General features: G+C 37.8%; 3 protein-coding genes across 3 annotated transcripts; 2 read left to right on the forward strand and 1 right to left on the reverse strand.

Moving 5' to 3' along the window:
• Positions 1–983: 983 nt before the first annotated feature.
• Positions 984–8,330, reverse strand: parm1 (prostate androgen-regulated mucin-like protein 1). Its single transcript, XM_067432929.1, has 4 exons — positions 8,169–8,330; positions 7,118–7,726; positions 4,290–4,368; positions 984–3,750 (listed from the first exon to the last, which is right to left on the reverse strand). The coding sequence occupies exons 1-4, from the start codon at positions 8,203–8,205 to the stop codon at positions 3,669–3,671; spliced, it is 807 nt and encodes a 268-aa protein (XP_067289030.1). The 5' UTR covers positions 8,206–8,330; the 3' UTR covers positions 984–3,668.
• A 4,829-nt stretch (positions 8,331–13,159) lies between these two features.
• cldn23.2 (claudin 23.2) lies at positions 13,160–15,721 on the forward strand. Its single transcript, XM_067432930.1, has one exon. It carries the CDS (start codon positions 13,331–13,333, stop codon positions 14,093–14,095), a length of 765 nt encoding a protein of 254 aa, XP_067289031.1. The 5' UTR covers positions 13,160–13,330; the 3' UTR covers positions 14,096–15,721.
• Positions 15,722–17,502: 1,781 nt separating this feature from the next.
• On the forward strand, positions 17,503–19,421 carry cldn23.1 (claudin 23.1). Its single transcript, XM_067432928.1, has one exon. The coding sequence runs from the start codon at positions 17,579–17,581 to the stop codon at positions 18,398–18,400; it is 822 nt and encodes a 273-aa protein (XP_067289029.1). The 5' UTR covers positions 17,503–17,578; the 3' UTR covers positions 18,401–19,421.
• Positions 19,422–20,014: the final 593 nt, after the last annotated feature.

Consider the following 20,014-nt stretch of genomic DNA (forward strand, 5'->3'; position numbering starts at 1 on the left):
AATATAGTTTGTCTAAACTCTTAAAGCTAAGTTAATTTGTTAGATATTTCTAAAACATTTCTACACTTATCAGACATAACATTATGACCTAATATTGTGTAGGTCCCCATTTTGCTGCCAAAGGAGCCCTTACCTGTTGAGGCATGGACTCCACTACAGCCCTGAAGGTGTGCTGTTTTATCTAGCACCAAGATGTTAGCAGCAGATTCTTTAAGTCCTGTAAGTTGCAAGGTGGGGCCTCCATTGATCGGACTTGTTTGTTCAAACTGTGTTCCCGAGTTCGGTTCACCACTGTTCCTTCCTTGGGCAACTTTTGCTAGATACTGACCACTGCAGACCAGGAACACCCCACCAGAGCTGCAGTTTTGGAGATGCTCTTGTCTAGCCATTAGAATTTGGCCCTTATCAAACTCAAATCCTTATGTTTGTCTATTTTTCACAAAATGTTTCCTCAAAATGAGGATAAAATGTCCACTTGCTGCCTAATATATCCCACCCACTAACAGGTGCCGTGATGAAGGGAAAATCAGTGTTATTCACCTCACCTGTCAGGGGTCATAATATGACTATTCGGTGTATGTGACTCATAATAACAAAAAACAAAAGTGCACCATATTCATGGATAGTGACAAAATATTAACTACAGGAAAAAGAATATAATACACACTCTCAGAAGAAAGGTTTAGTGCTGTCACTGGGGCGGTACCCTAGGGTACAAAAGTGAAAAGGTACCTTACTCAACCCTAAATGGTACATATCAGTAATTTAAGAGTGCATAGTAGTACCTTTTCGGTTTTGTACCTTAGGGTACCGCCTCAGTGACAGCAATGTACCTTTTTTTCTGGCAGTGCACAGGAAATCTTTTGATTTGATAAAGCATTCAAGACAAATGCAAAAAATCTATTATGTAAAATCTATTTTTATATATGAATTAAGTTTAATATAATTTTTCATACACATTGACAGTTTTACAATCAGTCGCTTCTGTTTAAGACCAGTGATTTAGACTACTGCTGTGGTGTGCCATTTTTGAAACTAGAACTTTTGCAAAAACAGGAAACAGTGGTTGCTGTTGAACAGGTAAAAAAAACTAAGAAAGGAAACAACAAGAATGGTATTAAACATAAATTCATAGATGCAAAGAAAACAACCTACCACACTACTTATTGAACCCGATTTCAAACAGACCAGAACACCAGATGTTTTGTTAATGTGCCTCCATTTGCTTGATGGCTTATTTTTAAGTCTCTAATAACAGTCCTGACTGTTTAAATGCTTAATTGCATGCTGATTGCGCATCCCTGCCATTACAATGACAAGGGGAAAAAATCTGTTATTGTTAAAGCTACTGAAATGTTAAACGGTCTTCGTGTTAAAACAGAGGCTGTCTTCAGATGAATAGTGGAGGCCACAGCTGAGGGCAGAGCTGTAATTATACTAAATGATAAGGCCACTCTTAGAGACCAATAATGAATGCAAGTGGACTGTTTGAGATGTGAGGCTTTGTTATTCATGTTTAATGTTATTAATATGGTTTATTTACACGGAAAAATATGATCATGAGATGAACAGTTAGCGCATAAAATCAGAGCAAATTAATTAGTCTGAAATACAAATGAAATACATTTCACAAACTAAAAAAATAAATTTCTAAGACATCACTTAAAGGTGCAGTGTGTGAATTTTAGCGGCATCTAGTGGTGAGGTTGTGAATTGCAATTACCCACCTTTCACCTCTCCCTTTTGAAGCAAATAGGGAAGCTACAGGGGCCGACACAGGACAAAAATGTCATTGATGGGGAGAGCAGAGTGTAGCTAGCGCTCTATACAGAAGTTTGTCCATTTAGGGCTACTGCATACTGTAAACATGACGACACAAAATGACGACTTCACTGTAAGGGGACCCGCAGTGTGTGCAGATAGAAATGGCCATTTCTGAGGTAATAAAAACATGGCGGTTCATTATGTAAGGTCTTAATACACCACTAAAAACATCATTATGTCTTCTGTCAATAGATCCTCATAAATACTACACACTGCACCTATAACAATTTCAATTTCCAGCCTTCATAGTAATACTTACAGACTTAAAAATAAAGGTTCCTTGTTGGCATGGATGGTTCCATGTTGAAACTTTAACATTCACAGAACCTTTCCATTTGACAAAAGGTTCTTTAGGTTTTTTAAATGTTCTTCACACTGATAAAACAAGGTTCTTTAAGGGTCTGTTGACACTTCAGTTCGCTTGGTCTGGACCAAAAAACAAAAAAGCTGTCTGCTTAGCTTTCACATTGGCATTTTAACACCCAACCTTAATATGTTCACAATCTGATTAGTCAGTTTTAATTACGTATATTTCACAAGTTTACACTTACATCAAATGAAATAGTAAAGATTATGCGTATTTGGTGTGCTGTCCGGGGGAGGACTGCAGCCTCAGAATTTTGGCCCAAACGATAGAGATAGTCTGGAACTAGACTGTATTGTATTATGGATTGTGTTGACGCCTTATACGAGTTTATTAAATCAAAGTGAGGAGATGGGGTGGTAGAGGGATGCTAAAATAAAAACGGTCAATGAAAGAAGGTAAATCTGCTGTATATATACACCTTTTATTGTAGATTCAATTGATTAGCTCAATGTGCTCCACCCGTGTTTAATTAGGTTTATCTGAACGTCCTCCCGAAATTTGCGGAACTTAGAGAAAATCCGAAACAATGCTGTGCTTTGGGCTAAATGCGCATGTAGTATGTGTGTAGCCTACATATGATGGTATTTTGACCAGCTGAGAACTTGTGAAGGGCTTATAAAATATGTAAAGTAGTCAAAACGGCGGCAGGAATCCCTCTGTCACACACGAACGAAGATCTGCAGCGAGGAGACGTGGTTCTGATGCCTGTACCGAAACTGTGATGGGCAACATTGCTGCTATAACGAGAAAAAACAGGTATGCTTGAGCATTCTTGCATCTTGTGATGTCATGTCCTGTTTTTGGTTCATTTATATATCTTTTGTCTTTGCTGTGTTCATATTTTAGTTAAAACACCACAGGTGTTCATTTGAAAGCGGTTCTCTGTCTGCTTGCTTGGTGCGCACCAGGGTTCAGATGACAGTTTATTTCAAGCTTGTTTTAATCAAACCAAACATGCCAAGTGTGAACACCCCCTTAAAAACTGTTCACTTCTTTGCGGAACCAAATTTGTCTCTTCTATAGCATCGTGAGAGCCCCTTTTTGGAACCATTGTTTTTAAAGGGATAGTTCACCCAGAAAGGAACATTACTCGCCCTCGAGTTGTTCCATCCAAACCTGTTTAAATTTCTTTCTTCTGCTGAACTGCTGAAGAATGTGGGTGACCAAACAGTTGATTGGCCCTACTGAGTTCAAAATTGCTTCTTCTGTGTTCAGCAGAAGAAGAAAAATCATACAGGAATGGAACAACTTGAGGGCGAGTATATGATGATAGAATTTGTATTTTTGGATGAACTATCCCTTGAATGTACATTCCAAAAAAAAATCTTGATTCTGGTCAGCATATGATCTATATTTAGACTGATGTGGCAACTTTGAGGCCAAAAATACAGAATCTGATGCCATCATATTCATTGCTAAAGAAACGCATCTAGGTTATTTCTCTGAAATGAATGTTTCTTCATGAACACTTCCCTTTTTAGCCATCAAACATTGGGTTGAGAAAATTCCCCACAGTGCTGTTCTCAGAATCATCCAAAAGGCGTCCATAAGAAGAACGTCTGCAACACACAAACAAATCGTAAATCCACTGACAGTTCATTTAGCAATAACTGCGAAAATAAAAGTATCGCCTACTATTTAATTTAACATTAAAAGTTTGAACTCATTATAATATTCACACCTAAATTAAGAAAAAACTATGAAGTATTTTGCATGAAATTTTAGACTGTGACATTTCATACAATTTAAGCACATTCCCTCCCAACTACTGTAATGCAAAATATTGTCCTTCTCATTCATAATTTGTTACAATCAGCATATATTTAACTCACTACAATAAATACTATTATGATGTATACATACTTTACAATTTAAAGTACAATTCAAGAAAATGATACATTTTATTTTTCACATTTGTTCATAATGTAATTATAAACATATTGTAATAATGAACCTTTTTTAAATGAAATGTATAACAAAACCTGATTTAACTAAAAAACTTTTTTTTATAATTTATATAAAAATTACCAGCTCTGTGGGACTGGAATGTTTTATAATAAGTTAACTACAAATAACAGCATTCTTATTCTTAACTCACCTCATTTTGATGTAGTACGCCCCAACAAGCAAGATTAAAACGATGACAAGGAAGCTAATTACAATGACAGCAACACTCCCTAAAAAGGAAAAGGAAAAGATTTAGTTTGCTCAATCATACCTGACATAATAGTCATTCATGAAAGCTATTTTAGGCATATTAAGAAAAAATCTATATTGTTTGTATTAATAATAATTCAGATCAAGTTAAACAAAATTCATGTACAGGTATACTGAAAAGAAATCTAACTACAGCGGAGTGTAATTTTCTTACACTGCATCTTATAGCATACAGTGAATGAATTTAGGTACTTCGGAGTTCGCACTTGAAAATGTGAATGTCACCACACACTTTTTTTAAAGCGATACGTCTCAAAAAGTGGTGTGAAAAAGGTTTGACAGAACAAAGTTATAGTGTTCAAAATGAAGATAAAAGGTATTGTTCCACTTTGTGGCTGTCACATGCTAGCGGATCATGACCATACTTAATGCGGTGAGCTATACCTGTGGTTACTCTCCTAGTGTGTGTGAACTTAAGGAGAACTGACTTCATACAGCCACTCAAAATCACCAGCTAAAAGTCATTAAACAAAAAAAACGTTAGTTCTGAGAAAATCTCCAGTAGTATTTGTTTGCAGATGACACTTGTTTGTTATGTGGTGCAATGACATTCAGACAGTTTAAATGTGGCTGAAGCGTCCTACTTACATGCTATGAAAAGGGTTTGGAACAATATAACTGTTACGAGAAAAGACTATAGGTTATAGTTAGCTGTTAATCGTTCAAACACTGTTATTGTATTAAATATTAACTTTGAACACACTTAACGTGTTTGGGAAATCAGTGGTTTGGGTGTGTACAAAATAATAAATCCAGTTGCTAAAACCTGTTTGTGACCGGCCTTGATCAATATCCAAGAATGTTTATATTTGGCAATATAGTTTAGGCTTGAGGAAATAAAAAAACTGATTTTATTACTTAGGCTAGAGAAGTAAGAAAATGTAATCTTACTTCACTTTAAAATAAAAAAATTGCCTTCTTTTAAGCTACATTGTAGTGATGCATTGCGCCAGTTATGTTTTTTCCGCAAGTTGAATTGTGTTCATTAGAAAGAAGAAAATCATATACACCTAGAATGGCTTGGGGGTGAGTAAAGCTTGGGACATACTCTGCAAGAACAAAGAAATTTGTTTTCTCAAAGTGGCAAGAACAAAGTTTGTTCTGGCCAGGACATTCCATACTTCACATTAACCACTTTTATTACACGGCTCTGTGAAATACTTGATTCTGATTGGTCAATCACGCATACCAGCGGTATGTTATTTCCAGATAACAACCGCTCATACGGGTACTACGAGTTATCTTGACAGGTACTACTTCTATACTTAACACTGGCGCCATCTTGTGGCTTAAACAGCCGTGGGTTACAATGGAAGACTTCAAGGCAGGTTTCCTTTATAACGTTTTTAATATAGATATTTTTCTTACACAAACGCATCGATTCAAATCAGAAGGCTCTATTAACCCATCAGAGTCGTGTGGAGCACGTTATTTGACGGACAGCTGCAGTTTTTATGGACTTCAAACTACAACAACTGCTTGGATTAACATTAGCCTGGACTTTTTAAATATAACTCCGATTGTATTTGTCTGAAAGAAGAATGTCATATACACCTATGATAACGTGAAGGTGAGTAAATCAAAGGCTTGGTTTCATTTTTGGGTGAACTAACCCTTTCAGCATTAATTTTCAACATTTAGCAAGGGCATATGGCAAATCTTCAGCAATAGATAAAGGCTTAAAGCAGGTTGGAACTGTTTTTCTTTGCGGAAGCTTTACATAAGAGCTAATAAAATATTTAATCTCAAGACAATTTGTGTCTAATAATTATTTATTTGAGACTAGTAGCCGAGTAATAAACAGGATAATGTACACCCAGCCGGTTGTTATCGCAGAATAAACCCCTTCAGAGTGATGCAAGACCGAGTCCTGATCACTCTGTCGGGGTTTATTCTGCGATAACAACCGGCTGGGTGTACATTATCCCTTACTAAATGTCTGACCAATCACACAATCGTTCTCAGACACCCACAAAAAAAGTTCTGCTCAGACGATGTCGAGAACAAGCTGCGAGAACTCCTAAACCAGGGCTGCGAGAACAAAATGACGTACTTTTCGCAGCCCTTGGAGCGAGAACTTTTTTCTCTGTTCTTGTGCAGTATGTAAAGGCCTTAAATAATGGGGTAATTTTTAGTGGTGTAACAATATACTGTATCACAATATTTTGCAATACAAAAATGGTTCACCCAAAATGAGAATTACTATATGAGAAAAAAAATCAAGTTTACAGAGTTTCAGTGTCGGTATTACATTAAACTATAATGAGGATTGAGGAATATGTCAAATTTATAATAATAAAATTAGGGGATATTTGTGAGTCCTGTGCCTATTCATTTCTAGCCATTGAGGTAATAACATTATTGCATTGATTAAAATTCTACATTTGGTGTATTGTGATATGTATCGAATTGTGACGATGGTATCGTTACACCCTAGTAATTTTAAAGTGAACTACTCCTTTAAATTTCATACAATTTAATCACTTTAGTTGTTAACCTCAATAAATAAATTTTAATTGACATGAACTAACCCGGTTATAGGAAACTATAGATAAAGTCCTATAAGGAAGTAGAATACACCCTTGACCTACTTAAGATCAGGAGCAGAAGGTCAGAAAACTAAACTTTGTGTTCATTCAACCGAAACCCTGTATTAAAGTTACAATGAAATATTGAGCACAAGTTGCAATCAAATATGCAGACAAATACCTGAGCTCAGGGCCGCTGGGTCCTTCTTTTCTTCTCCAACACTGGTGTTGTTTTGTGTTGACGATGTTACCGGATTTTTGGTTGTCGTTTTTGACTCTTTAGTAGAAGAGGGCACCGGTTTAGTTGTAGGCCTAGTAGTCGTTACCGGTGTAGTTTTTGCACTAGTAACAACCGCTGTCGTGCTCCCCAGCGTTGTTTTCACTGAGGTAAGACTCTCTGAAGAGGATGTTGTCTGAGTTCCATTCACCAAACTCGATGTGCTCGACGCGTTGGTCATATTGTTGGTGAGCTCAGTTGTTGAGGAGGTAGTATTAATATAGCTAGAGGTTATATTTGATGTTGACTGAGCTGATGTTGCTGATGTTGACTGAGCTGATGTAAAGTCGTTCGTAGTGCTCGAGGTGGATGTCACAGGTAAATCAGTTGTTGTTTCACTTGTAGGCCTACTGACGACCGTGGAGAAAGACTGGCTTGTGTTTGCCTCAGTGTCAGCAGATGCTGTGTATGTAGAAGTCAATGTCGACGATTGAGATGCTGTAGTTTCTGCTGTTGCTGTCGTTTCTGTTGTTGGTGTCGATGTGTCCGAGCTGCTTCCAAATGTCATGCAACCTTCAAGTCACAACACACAAAAACAACCAAAAAAAGTCTACATTAACTTACGCACAATAAATAATAATAACCACCTCTTGCACAATAAATACATCTTCTAAACAGAAACACTTAAGTCGCTTCATGTGCAATAATTGCACATTACAGTACGAAATTCAAATCATTACCTTTATTAATAAAACTAAAATAGCACGTATGAGCTACACATACAGTGACGTCAAATGGCAATTTTAATAGCAAGTGTTTTGAATTAATAGGTAAGCCTATTTAATATTACACTTAGCACAGGTGTCACATGTAGGCTATGCTAATTAATTACAACAGCAATATAATTAATTTAAAAATTCCGTAAAATAATTATTGGCAAATGTCTACATGTTGTTGATAACTTAATAAGTAATAAGCGAACACTATAATGTGAGAGTATCAAAAATAAACATACCTGCTAATATCACCATCGTTAAAAAGTACAGCTTCATTTTCCTTCCTCTTTCGTTTCTAACGCTGCTACTGTTTAACCGTTTCTCTTGCACTACAACACTGAGTGACAAGAAGGAAATTCACACGCACAGGTCGTGAGCGGCAGGCGGGCACGCCTCTGCTGCTCTGGGACCTCTAATGCCATGCCCATGTCAGACGAGCAAATAAACAGGCGGGCAGATGTACTTTCTTGGCAAATAAAAAGCCAGGTAGTAAATATGGAGTGTATGACACGAATTATAAACAGTTTATCGTAAAAGACCAATGACGTGCAATGGCCAAAACTCACCACTAGATGGGAGCAAATCATAGAAGATTCTCTGAGAACTCTGTGCACTTACAGTAACCCTGAAATCAATTTATATATTTTTTTAAATACCAGTGTTTATTATAAATTGTTTATACGTGGACATCACTATTTTTTAAATTCATGTGCTGCTTAGTCTTATTTCAAAATAACCTCCCCTCCCTCTTGCACCTATCTCTACTCTGATGATGACGTGATAACTGGCATGAGGGCGGGAGCCGGGAGGATAACCTGACACTTACTTGAAATCGACCAATCCATCAATTCCTGATGTATACAATCCTGCCTTACATTTTGCTCTTGTTTGAGAAGCCGTTTCACAAATTCACTATAGGCCCTGTCCCAAATGGCACCTTAAATCCTCACAGTCTTCCTCTGAGTCCGAACTTTCACGTCACACTTTCACTTCTTTAAGCTTACATGAAGAATGGGACACCTTAAGGTCTTGACGGACACCCACACGCAGCGGCCATTGTAAGTCCACAAGACCGAAAGTGTATGAAGTCTGCCATTTGGGACAGGGCCATAGAGTGGTGTAGTAGATATGGCGTCACTTTGTAGTCCAACCGGTTACCATCACACTGGTTCCCTCAATAAAAACCCAGGATTTTCCCATAGGCTGTTGGATAATCGCAAAAAACAAGCTTATGATACTTGTACGCTTTGTCCATCCAGATCATTTTCACAGATGAACACAGCTTTTATGAATTAAGAAACCTTAATGCAGTCTCCAGAAGTAAAAAGGTTAAAGTTAAACAGACACCACGGTCCCTCGACTTCAACATCATTAGCTTCCCACAACTCTTTCATTTTTTATCTAAACATTTTTTTCCCAGAACGTTTGAGTTAGAATAGTTTATAAGAGCACAATTATGAGCATAATAAGGTTAAAAATGCTGAGTTAAAACAACCCAAGTTGGGTTGAAAAATGAAAATGGACAAACCCAGAAATTGGGTTGTTTTGAATGGGTTCACTGGGTTCAAACAACCCAATTTCTAGGTTTGTCCATTTTCAACCCAACTTGGGTTGTTTTTAACCCAGTATCTTTTAGAGTGTGATGACGTTTAATCTCCTGACATCCTCCATAGTCCCATTTAGCCACTTGTTAGCAACCGCCATTATCAAAACATGTATCAGCTTAAAAAAAAATCACGAGTGGAGTAATACTGATGTATTTTTATGTCTTAGAATAAAACAAGTGTTTCTTGAGCTTGTGTTTACCACAGACCTTATTTCAGCCAATTAACCAAAACCCCATTCAAAAAACCCATTGACTTTGGGACAATGGTACCGGAAGTGCTAAAATGTTAACTTTTTGGCCTACAAAGTGATGTCATATTCACTATTCCCTATTTAGTCCACTAATATGGTTAACTTGATGGAGTGGATGAAAACAAGTGAACAAATTCGGACAGCTGTTGAACGTCCGCTGTTTTCAGACACCACTACAAATGGCTGTCCCCTCAAATAGTTCCCATAAACACCGGAGAATACCAGACAATAAACTGGAATCCGAGATTGAAGACTGAAAGAAAATGAAAATTGAGCGTAAGTATGTAGAAGGGTGGAGCCAGGCTAGCTTAGCGATAGGTTAGCTGTTAAAGGATTAGTTCACCCAAAAATGAAATTGATGTCATTAATGACTCACCCTAATGTCGTTCCACACCCGTAAGACCTCCGTTCATCTTCAGAACACAGTTTAAGATATTTTAGATTTAGTCCGAGAGCGTATGCAAGTGTATACACACTATACTGTCCATGTCCAGAAAGGGAATAAAAACATCATCAAAGTAGTCCATATGTGACATCAGTTAGTTAATTAGAATCTCTTGAAGCATCGAAAAATACATTTTGGTCCAAAAATAACAAAAATGACGACTTTATCCAGCATTGTCTTCTCTTCCGCGTTTGTGTTTAATCCTCAAATAAAGATTCAAACGGTTGTAAATCAGTGTATTGATTCATGATTCGTATCTCGTGCCAAACTGCTGAAATCAAGACCCTGGCGATCCGAATCATTGATCGATTCACTGATTCATGCACATTATAAGATATAAATGCATTAAAAGATGCACAGCTTTAGGTACAAATGACAGTTATAGACTAAAAGCGAAAACAACATGTTGTCATATCATCATTACATGTTGCTGAGACTACTTAGATAATCTTCATTCCAAACCACATTCCATGATGATCTGTGAAAATATGTGTTGAGAGTCATACAGGTGGAGCTCAGTAGGAGCAAAGGGCATGTTGACTTTGTTTTGCAACTCACAAATGCGCCATTATGGTGATGACATCAGCATCAGTAATATCAGTATTCATCTGTAATAGTCCAGAATAAGAAACCCACTGAAAAGACCATAAGGTGGTTTGCTGGTCTGAGTCGGTTTCAATGCTTAGTCTGGTTTTCAACACCGGGCTAGGCCAGATTCTTAAGCATCTTAAACAAGTATCTTATCATCTGGATCTTCAACAAGCCTAGAGCAGCAAACCAACTTATACTGAGCTGGTATTTTGGGAAGGGGAAATAAATATATCAAATTCTCTGATTTTGTCAGCACATTATTGATTTAATGTGGTGAAATAGGAAAGAATATTTATGTTTTAATCAAAGACTTTATTAACCAAAAGGCAGTGTGACAGTGAATTAAGGACGTGTTCTGTGAACAGCTGTAGTTTCAGAGTGACATTTCAAACATGCTTTCATGGTTTCGAGTGTTTCAACATATGCAAAATTATGCAACAACCTTACAAAGGACAGAATATTATAATGTGCCAAAACTGTGAAATGTTCAAAACTCTTTACAGAGCAGTGTTATTTTTTTATTTACTTTAGTCTAGTTTTTATTAATATTTTGAATTAGTGTTTATTTTACTGAAATTAATGAAAATGTTTTTTTTTGTTGTTGATGGTTTTAGTTGTAGTTAGTTATAACTATAGTTACACAGCTACAGTTTTGATGCAGCATTAAATGGGACAGTTCAGTCAAAAATGAAAATTCTGTCATTAATTACTCCCCTCATGTCGTTCCAAACCCGTAAAACTTCCATTAATCTATGGAACACAAATAAAGATTTTTTTTTATTAACTCTGAGACATTTCTGTCCTTTCATTGACAGTTGAAGTTTATAAAGATGTCGTAAAACTATATGAATTGAGCGGTTTAGTCCAAATTTTCTGAAGAGACACAACTCCTTTATATCATGAACAGATTGAATTCAGACTTTTATTCACATATAAACATTCATTAACTCGCACATCATTTGTAAATGGAAGCTCAAGCATGTTTGCTTGACGTGTGACAACCAATGAGGTTCATTCTTGTTACGCAGTCCATCTGAGCTTCCACAAGAACCAATGAGGTTCATTCTTGTTACGCAGTCCATCTGAGCTTCCACAAGAACCAATGAGGTTCATTCTCGTGTTACACTCTCAGAAAAAAAGGTACAGTGCATGCTGTCACTGGGGCAGTACGTACAAAAGTGAAAAGGTACATTTTTGTTCCTACATATTAGTACCTTAAAAGGTACATATCAGTACTTTAAGAGTGCGAATTAGTACCTTAAATTTAAATAGTAGTACCTTAAGGGTACATATTAGTACGTTTTCGGTATTGTACCTTAGGGTACCGCCCCAGTGACAGCACTGTACATTTTTTTTTCTGATAGTGTACGCAGCACGTTTGAGCTTCTGCAAGAACCAATGAGGTTCATTCTCGTTATGCAGCACATCTGAGCTTCCACAAGAACCAATGAGGTTCATTCTCGTTACGCAGCACATCTGAGCTTCCACAAGAACCAATGAGGTACATTCTCATGTGTAACACGTGCTGTGTTACACATGAGAATGTACCTCATTGGTTCTTTGAGTTTGAGTTTCCACAGTTTCTTGTTATGCAGCACATTTGAGCTTCCACAAGAACCAATGAGGTTCATTCTCATGTGTTACAAAGCACGTTTGAGTTTCCACAAGAACCAATGAGGTTCATTGGCGTGTTACGCAGAAAGTTTGAGCATCTGCAAGAACTAATGAGGAACGACAAAAGGAGTGACATGAGAAACAATACAAAGGGGAACCGACATGAGGGTATTTAATGAATTTTGTTTTTTGTTTTGTTTTTGTTTTTTGTGAACTCCTTGAAGGACAGAAAGCACCCAAAAGCTGAAATGTTAATTCTATATCTGGTTTATTTTTGGCAAGCAGATTATTTTGGGCCTATCATAGAATGTAATTCAACCTTGATTCGGCCCAAAATCAATTTGCTATCTGGGAAGTGGAAAGAAAACAAGAAAAACACGGACAGACAACGTTTTAGATGACAGAAATTTAGAAAGATTAAAGGAAAACAAAAAGGTAAAATAAAAGATAATTTTAAAAATATATAGCCTAGGCTAATTATATATATATATATATATATATATATATATATATATATATATATATATATATATATATATATATATACACATACAATACAACATATAATTGATTTAATTTTTTATTTATTTTTTCCTGTAGCCTAGTGTAAAATTAAGAAATTGACAAAGTAGGCTATTCCAATTATTTATCAACTGGTGACGTAATGCCAAGTAGGCGGGGAACTACAGGTGTGCTTAGAACAGGCGTCGAAACTTGGAGCAGTTTTGATGTAGACATGACCGACAGTCACGTGAGTTTCAACAATAGCAAGATTTTATGGGATCCTCCCACCAGAAGTTTCTGCTGCCCGTCTAATTTTCAAACACTGGAAACAAAGTAATTCATTCCCAGCAGGCTGTTTTGTGTGTTTGTGTGTGATCTCCCAAATCGATCATGCGAACTCCTGGGATTTTTATTTTCGGGATGGTGCTCGCACCTTGCGGGTGGATTCTGGAGCTGGTCTGCACCGTGGCACCAGCCTGGCGCACTATCAACACCATCCCTGGAGAATCCATCGATCTGGTCCTCCAACAAGGATTATGGGACATCTGCAAGACTTTTACATCATCCCGGGATATTACGTGCAACCAACAGGACACGCAGTACTTCAAAGCTCAGATCATACAGATCGCGCGAGGCTTGATGCTGGCGTCACTAATTCTAAATGTCATCGCCATCGGCGTGGCATCAGCCGGAGTCAGGTGCTGGACTGATAAACCGCACTGGACCTTGGCTGGGATCGGTGGTGTTCTCATCTTCATCTCGGGGGTCCTCACCATCATCCCAGTGGCTTGGTACACTCACATCATGACCTCCATCTTCTCCACATCCACTGATATTCGTGTGGGATACTGTCTGGTGCTGGGCTTCATCGGTGGGTGCATGGAGGTACTCGGAGGTTTGGTGATGTCCATCGGGTTGTGCCGGCGCTGTGATGGTCGGAAGTCGAGGACGGGCGGAGTGAAGTCCGCGCGCGATCCCCCTCCACGGCAAAGAGTCACAGCGCTCAGTGTAATCAGCGCGAGCAGCGGCAGCGCCAGCAGCGTCCCGTATTACTCTAAACACAGTGAGATGGACTTCACACGAGCAAAGGCGCAACAGCCCAGCAGACCAGTGAACACGGCGAATAAAGCACTACCTTACGACTCAGATTTGTAAAATACAAACTTTTTAACCTTTCAAGAACTGTTCTTAATTCAAGAACATGATTACGATCTCCAGTGTAACCATCGCTTCCGCGCGAAAATGCCAGAGTTTATCAATCAGCAGCTTTATCAAATCAGCCTCTGAAGAAGAAGAAAACCAGCCTAGGCTGGTCTTAGCTAGTTTCACAGGCTGGCCAAACTGGTGTTCAACTGGTCTTTTAGTTTGTCTCCCCGCTTGACCAGCCTGGTCAGCTAATAAAAAGTGTCCAAAACCCCACTATACCAGCCTGGGAGACCAGCTAAAACTAGCCAACAGTTTATCTGGCGTTTTTTTCTTCAGCAGGGATGTCAACATTTGTGATAATGGACAACAAAACCAGTCATAAGTGTCCATTTCTTAATCTGAAAGTTGAATAAATAAGCTTTCCATTAATTTATGGGTTGTTAGGACAATATCTGGCAGAGATACAACTAGGCTATTTGAAAATCTGGAATCTATCTGAGGGTGCAAAAAAAAAAAAAAAAAAATCGAAATATTCAGAAAATCTGCTTTAAAAGTTAGGGCCTATCCAAAACGACGCATATTACTACGACTAATTATTTTTTTATATAGCCTTTTTACGGCAGGACATTTACAAAATATCCTCATGGAACATGATCTTTACTTAATCTTTACTAATGATTTTTGGCATACAAGAAAAATTTATCATTTTGACCCATACAATGTTGGCTGTTGCCACAAATATACCCATGTGATTTATGACTGGTTTTGTGGGCAAGGGTCACATTTCATTAAGTTGTTTTAAATGAGAGCGACCAGTTATATTATGGAAAAATATGTAGGCCTATTTCTAAAATGGCATTGTAAAAAAAAATATATTTTCTGGTAAAACAAAATCGATACAAATTAGTCACAGTAAAATGTACAATGAAAGTAGCAGTAAAAGGAAGTGGCCCATGTTTAAATAGTTTATATTTTTATTGGCCGTTATGTTACATTTTAATTTTTTTAAGTCATGTTAAACAGGATCTTAGCGTGTGTGTTTGCACGTAAAGACCCTTTTTGTTATTGACCCTTTACTGTTATTCATCATGTGACCATCTGTTTTACCACCTGTATTATCATTGATGTTATCAGTGTATTATAAGGTCATATCAAGTGCGATGGTATTTTGGCGGAAATAATGGTTACATTAAATGTTCAACCTGTTAAGGGAAGTGAGGTTTTAAATAGCACTAACACCAATAGTTTGGTTTTATACTTTGCACTTTATAATGTAAAGCCCTTATGATTTTGTTGGCAGTACCTTGTCTTTTTGTAGCACAATGGGCTCTAATGTGTAAATACAGTAACTTATCCGGAAGCTCTTTTTTTTTAGTTAGACCAACTGCAAAAAGAAAGCAACACATTGTTCTGAAGTAAGCTAATGTTTGCGCAAGCACTGCACACGGTATAGAAGTGTATGTCTCTGGTGAAGAACAGAACCATATGTAAAATATCTTTGTGGAAGTAATATTGTAACTATTGTATTTTTATGACGAACACTGTCCCAAGAGCTTTGGCTCATACATGTGCCTGCATGAATATAATAAATGAGGAAGCTAATAATTGCTCATTTGGAACAATGACTTCACGTATCCTAATAATACATTTGATCCTCTTCTTGCATTTCCATTAATAAGTTATTTTTATGTGTGATATTTTATATAACATTTTATGGACATACAAATTGTAAATTACATGGCATTATGCCAACTTATGTTTTATGACAATAACATAAGTTGAAATTGATTCTATCATTTTTTAAAAAGACAAAAGATAGCTGAAATTATGAATTATGACTCCTCATTTTCAACCTTGTATGTCTTAATTTTGATAAGTCATAAATATGACTTAGCATGTCTTAATTGTGATTTACAAAACCATTTTCCCACTTATGTTGCAGAAATTGGCTTCCATAATATTTTCTTAATAAACATATATTTTATATCAAAAGTAATTTACTTTTACCAGCTTAAAAAAGTAAAGTAAAACCGTTGCCAAACTACGGAGCCCCTAATGGGACATGGAGAAGAAAAAAAATATGAGATGGGAGGAAAACTATTAAAGGGTTAGTTCCCCCAAAAATGAAAATTCTGTCATTAATTACCTACCCTAATGTCGTTCGACACCCGTAAGACCTCCGTTTATCTTCAGTACGCAAATTAAGATACTTTTGTTGAAATCCGATGTTTTGTTGAAAGGCCTCAATTGACACCAATGTCATTTCCTCTCTCAAGACTCATAAAAGGCACTAAAGACGTCGTTACAAAGCCCATCTCACTACAGTGGCTCTACAATAATTTTATGAAGCGACGAGAATAGTTTTTGTATGCAAAAAAACAACGAAATGACGACTTGTATAGTGATGGGTCGATTTCAAAACAAAGATTCAAACTGTTATGAATCAGCGTATTGATTCATGATTCAGATCGCATGTCAAACTGCTGAAATCACGTGACAATGGCGATCCGAATCATGAATCGATAGACTGAATCATAACTGTTCGTATCTTTGTTTTGAAATCGGCCCATCACTATAGAAGTCGTTATTTAGTTGTTGTTTTTTTGCGCACAAAAACTATTCTCGTTGCTTTCACAAATTGTTGTAGCGAGGTGCAATGGACTTTGTAACAACGTCTTTAGTGCCTTCTATGGGTCTTGAGAGATGAAGGCCTTCCTGAGCCATCGGATTTCAACAAAAATATCTTCATTTGTGTTCTGAAGATGTGTCGAGCGAGTAAATTATTAACAGAATTTTCATTTTTGGGTGAACTAACCCTTTAAGTCAATGCTTTTGTGTTTCCCCATGAAACTTTAATCACGAAAGTTTTGAGAGCTAACGCAAAATTTCTTAGGGGAACGCAAACATTTAGCGAGCGAACATAAATTATCTTGGGGGAGTGCAAATATTTGCAAGAGAACGTAAAACCATTGACCTGTTATAATTCCTCCCATCTTATGTCCCTAAAAAAAACTGGACAAAATGTATTTAATGCACAAGTATCAAACAAGTAGTTGGCCTAAATACATTCGTTTATTGTCTCTATAAAGTAACAGCATGTAAACAAAAATGAGTAGGCATATGAATATATGATAGAAATGTGAAAAATCTAATGAGAAGAGGGGATTGAAACCAATACAGGCAAACTGCTAGAACAAACAAACGTCTGGGCTTACTCATGTATATAACCAGTGTAAACAGCTTTTCTTTAACAACGTGTCCCAGTCTACCCTATTTTCCCCTTAGCCCTTGCATACTGGTATTCCAGGTATTGGCAGAAACATGGCATTCAGTGAAAACCAGTTTTGCCTGGGTTTGAACCAGACATTCAACACCACGCCCTTCAGATGCTAATCGCACAGATCCACCTCCTCCAGGTTTCAGTATGCGTCTTCTTAAGCAACAGACACACTCGACTCGCTTTAGACGTGGACAGCAGCTCGACCCTCAACCATGCGAACTCCGGGGATCTTGATATTCGGCATGGTCCTGGCCCCCTGCGGATGGATCCTGGACCTGACCAGCACGGTTGCACCCAACTGGCGCACCATAAACGCCCTAGCAAACCAACCTGTGGACATGGTGGTGGAACAAGGAATCTGGGACATCTGCAATACCTACACGACGTCTAGATCGCAACAGTGCAACCAACGCACCAATGACCAAACGTACTTTAACAACCAGATCATTCCGGTCGCTCAAGGGATGATGATTGCGTCTTTGATAGTGACCTTACTTGGTCTGGCGGTGGCAACACCTGGAGTCAGATGCTGGAAGGACAGACCAAGGTGGATCTTGGCTAGTTTAGGCGGACTCCTCATCTTCTGCTCCGGAGTCCTGGCCATCATTCCGGTTGCGTGGTACACTTATCTGCTCAACAGCCTGAACTCCACCTCGGTCAAGAGAGACCCAACGAGACCGGATGACATTCGTGTAGGATACTGCATCGTTTTGGGCTACATCGGGGGCATCATGGAGGTCCTCGGCGGTTTAGTGATGTTCATCGGGATCTGCTCCTGCTGCGGTGGACGGAACCGCGGAGAAAAGCCTCGTACCAACACGGGAAGGCCAGCGGGAAGGCCGGCGGACAGGTCGATGAATAGACCGACGCCCCTGCCAAGGGTCACAGTACCGAGAAGCTACACCAGTGAAAGCAGCGTACCTTACTCGCAGAAGTCACTGGACGACGACCTGGACTTTCCAAGAGCCAAACCCCGGGACAAGGGATTTGTCAACACATCCTACAATGGAAGACCTTACGATGCTGATCTGTAAAATGATTAGTGCATACTGTGAATATTATGCGAACGTTGACAACTGTTAAAGCCATGCTAGCTGTCCTCAACTGGAGCGTACATTTGTTACACCAGTTCTTTTACAAGTACTTTGAATGTTTACAAGTCACAGATCGTGCTTGCCAGTTGCCCTCTGAAGTTAAACAACATGAGGACTTTAATTTTAGAGTTGTAAATAGACAAAATGTAACTTCCTGTCGAAGGTTTGTAATGCGGGTTAAAATCAAATCATGCATCTTTATGTATCCTAATGATGTTATCACATTAATACTGCAGGGTTTGAGAAAAATGAATTGTGCAATATTTTCCTTTGCTGTGGAAATAGTTTAGTGAAATGGGCTATCAGGGCTTTCTGTGATGCAGCATAACTAGTAAAACTGGTTATTGCAGTTTTATCTCCACTGCAAGCATGTGGGCCACGTCTGAACTGTCATGTGATTCACGAGTCATGTGAACAATGTAGTGATAGCCATGAAGTATAATCTTCCAGAAAATCATTTTAGCATATCAATATCAGATATAAATATTTCTGTCGAAGCGTAATAAGTGCGGTTTAATGAAGGGCAGTGGTGACTTACCTTCAGTCTGGAAGCATTAAAACAGATATATCACAACAATAAGTGAGTTAATTCATTATTAACATATGCATATAAGAGCAGCAAGGTGAAAATGAGGTTAACTTGTAATAAAACCATCCAGATAAAAGAAGGAGAGTGTAAATAAGATCTTTCTGACTTTATTTTGCTGTAATTCATCAGATGATGTGATATTTACCATTGCTCTGGGTTGTGTGGTTTCTAACAGCAATACAACATCTTTTAAATCTCTTTGAAACAATTTAGATTTTTTTTGTATTAAAGAACTATTTATTAGAAAACAAACAGTGTTGTCCACGTGTATTAATAACTACCATTATAAAACTAGCCACCTAAAGAAATTAATATCAATGTGACAACACTGATTTAAAAAGATTAACTACAATTGCAGATGCTATCCTCCACGGATTGGAATAACATTGATATGATTATAATAAAGTTATTGGAAAAAGTTGCAGAGTCATTAACTCATATCTCTAATTTGTCTTTTCAATCCGGTAAAAAAGTGATACTATTATATAAAACAAAGGTCTTCACATGCCACTGCAACCTTTTTGACAGTCAATATGGATTATGGACAGATTTGGTACTAATGGAGGAACTAATTGTGGACATTGCAAAAAAAATAAGAATCATGAACTAGGAATTTTCATAGATCTAAAGAAAGCGTTTGACACCATAATTCATGACATTTTATAGAGAGGTAGAGGTGCTGGACTGGGTGAGTAACTATTTAAAATTTTTAAAATTCTACACACAAGCATAGCTTGAAGTGAAGGCCGCTATCGAAGCATCCTGGGCCTCCATAACACCTCAGCAGTGCCACAGGCTGATCGCCTCCATGCCACGCCGCATTGAAGCAGTCATTTCTGCAAAAGGATCCTCGACCAAGTATTGAGTGCATAACTGAACATAATTTGAAGGTTGACTTTTTTTGCGTTGAAAACACTTTTCTTTTATTGGTGGGATGAAATAGACATTTTTTGAGATTTTGTGTT

Source organism: Pseudorasbora parva, chromosome 23 (genome assembly GCF_024679245.1).
Source record: "Pseudorasbora parva isolate DD20220531a chromosome 23, ASM2467924v1, whole genome shotgun sequence".
NCBI lineage: Eukaryota > Metazoa > Chordata > Actinopteri > Cypriniformes > Gobionidae > Pseudorasbora > Pseudorasbora parva.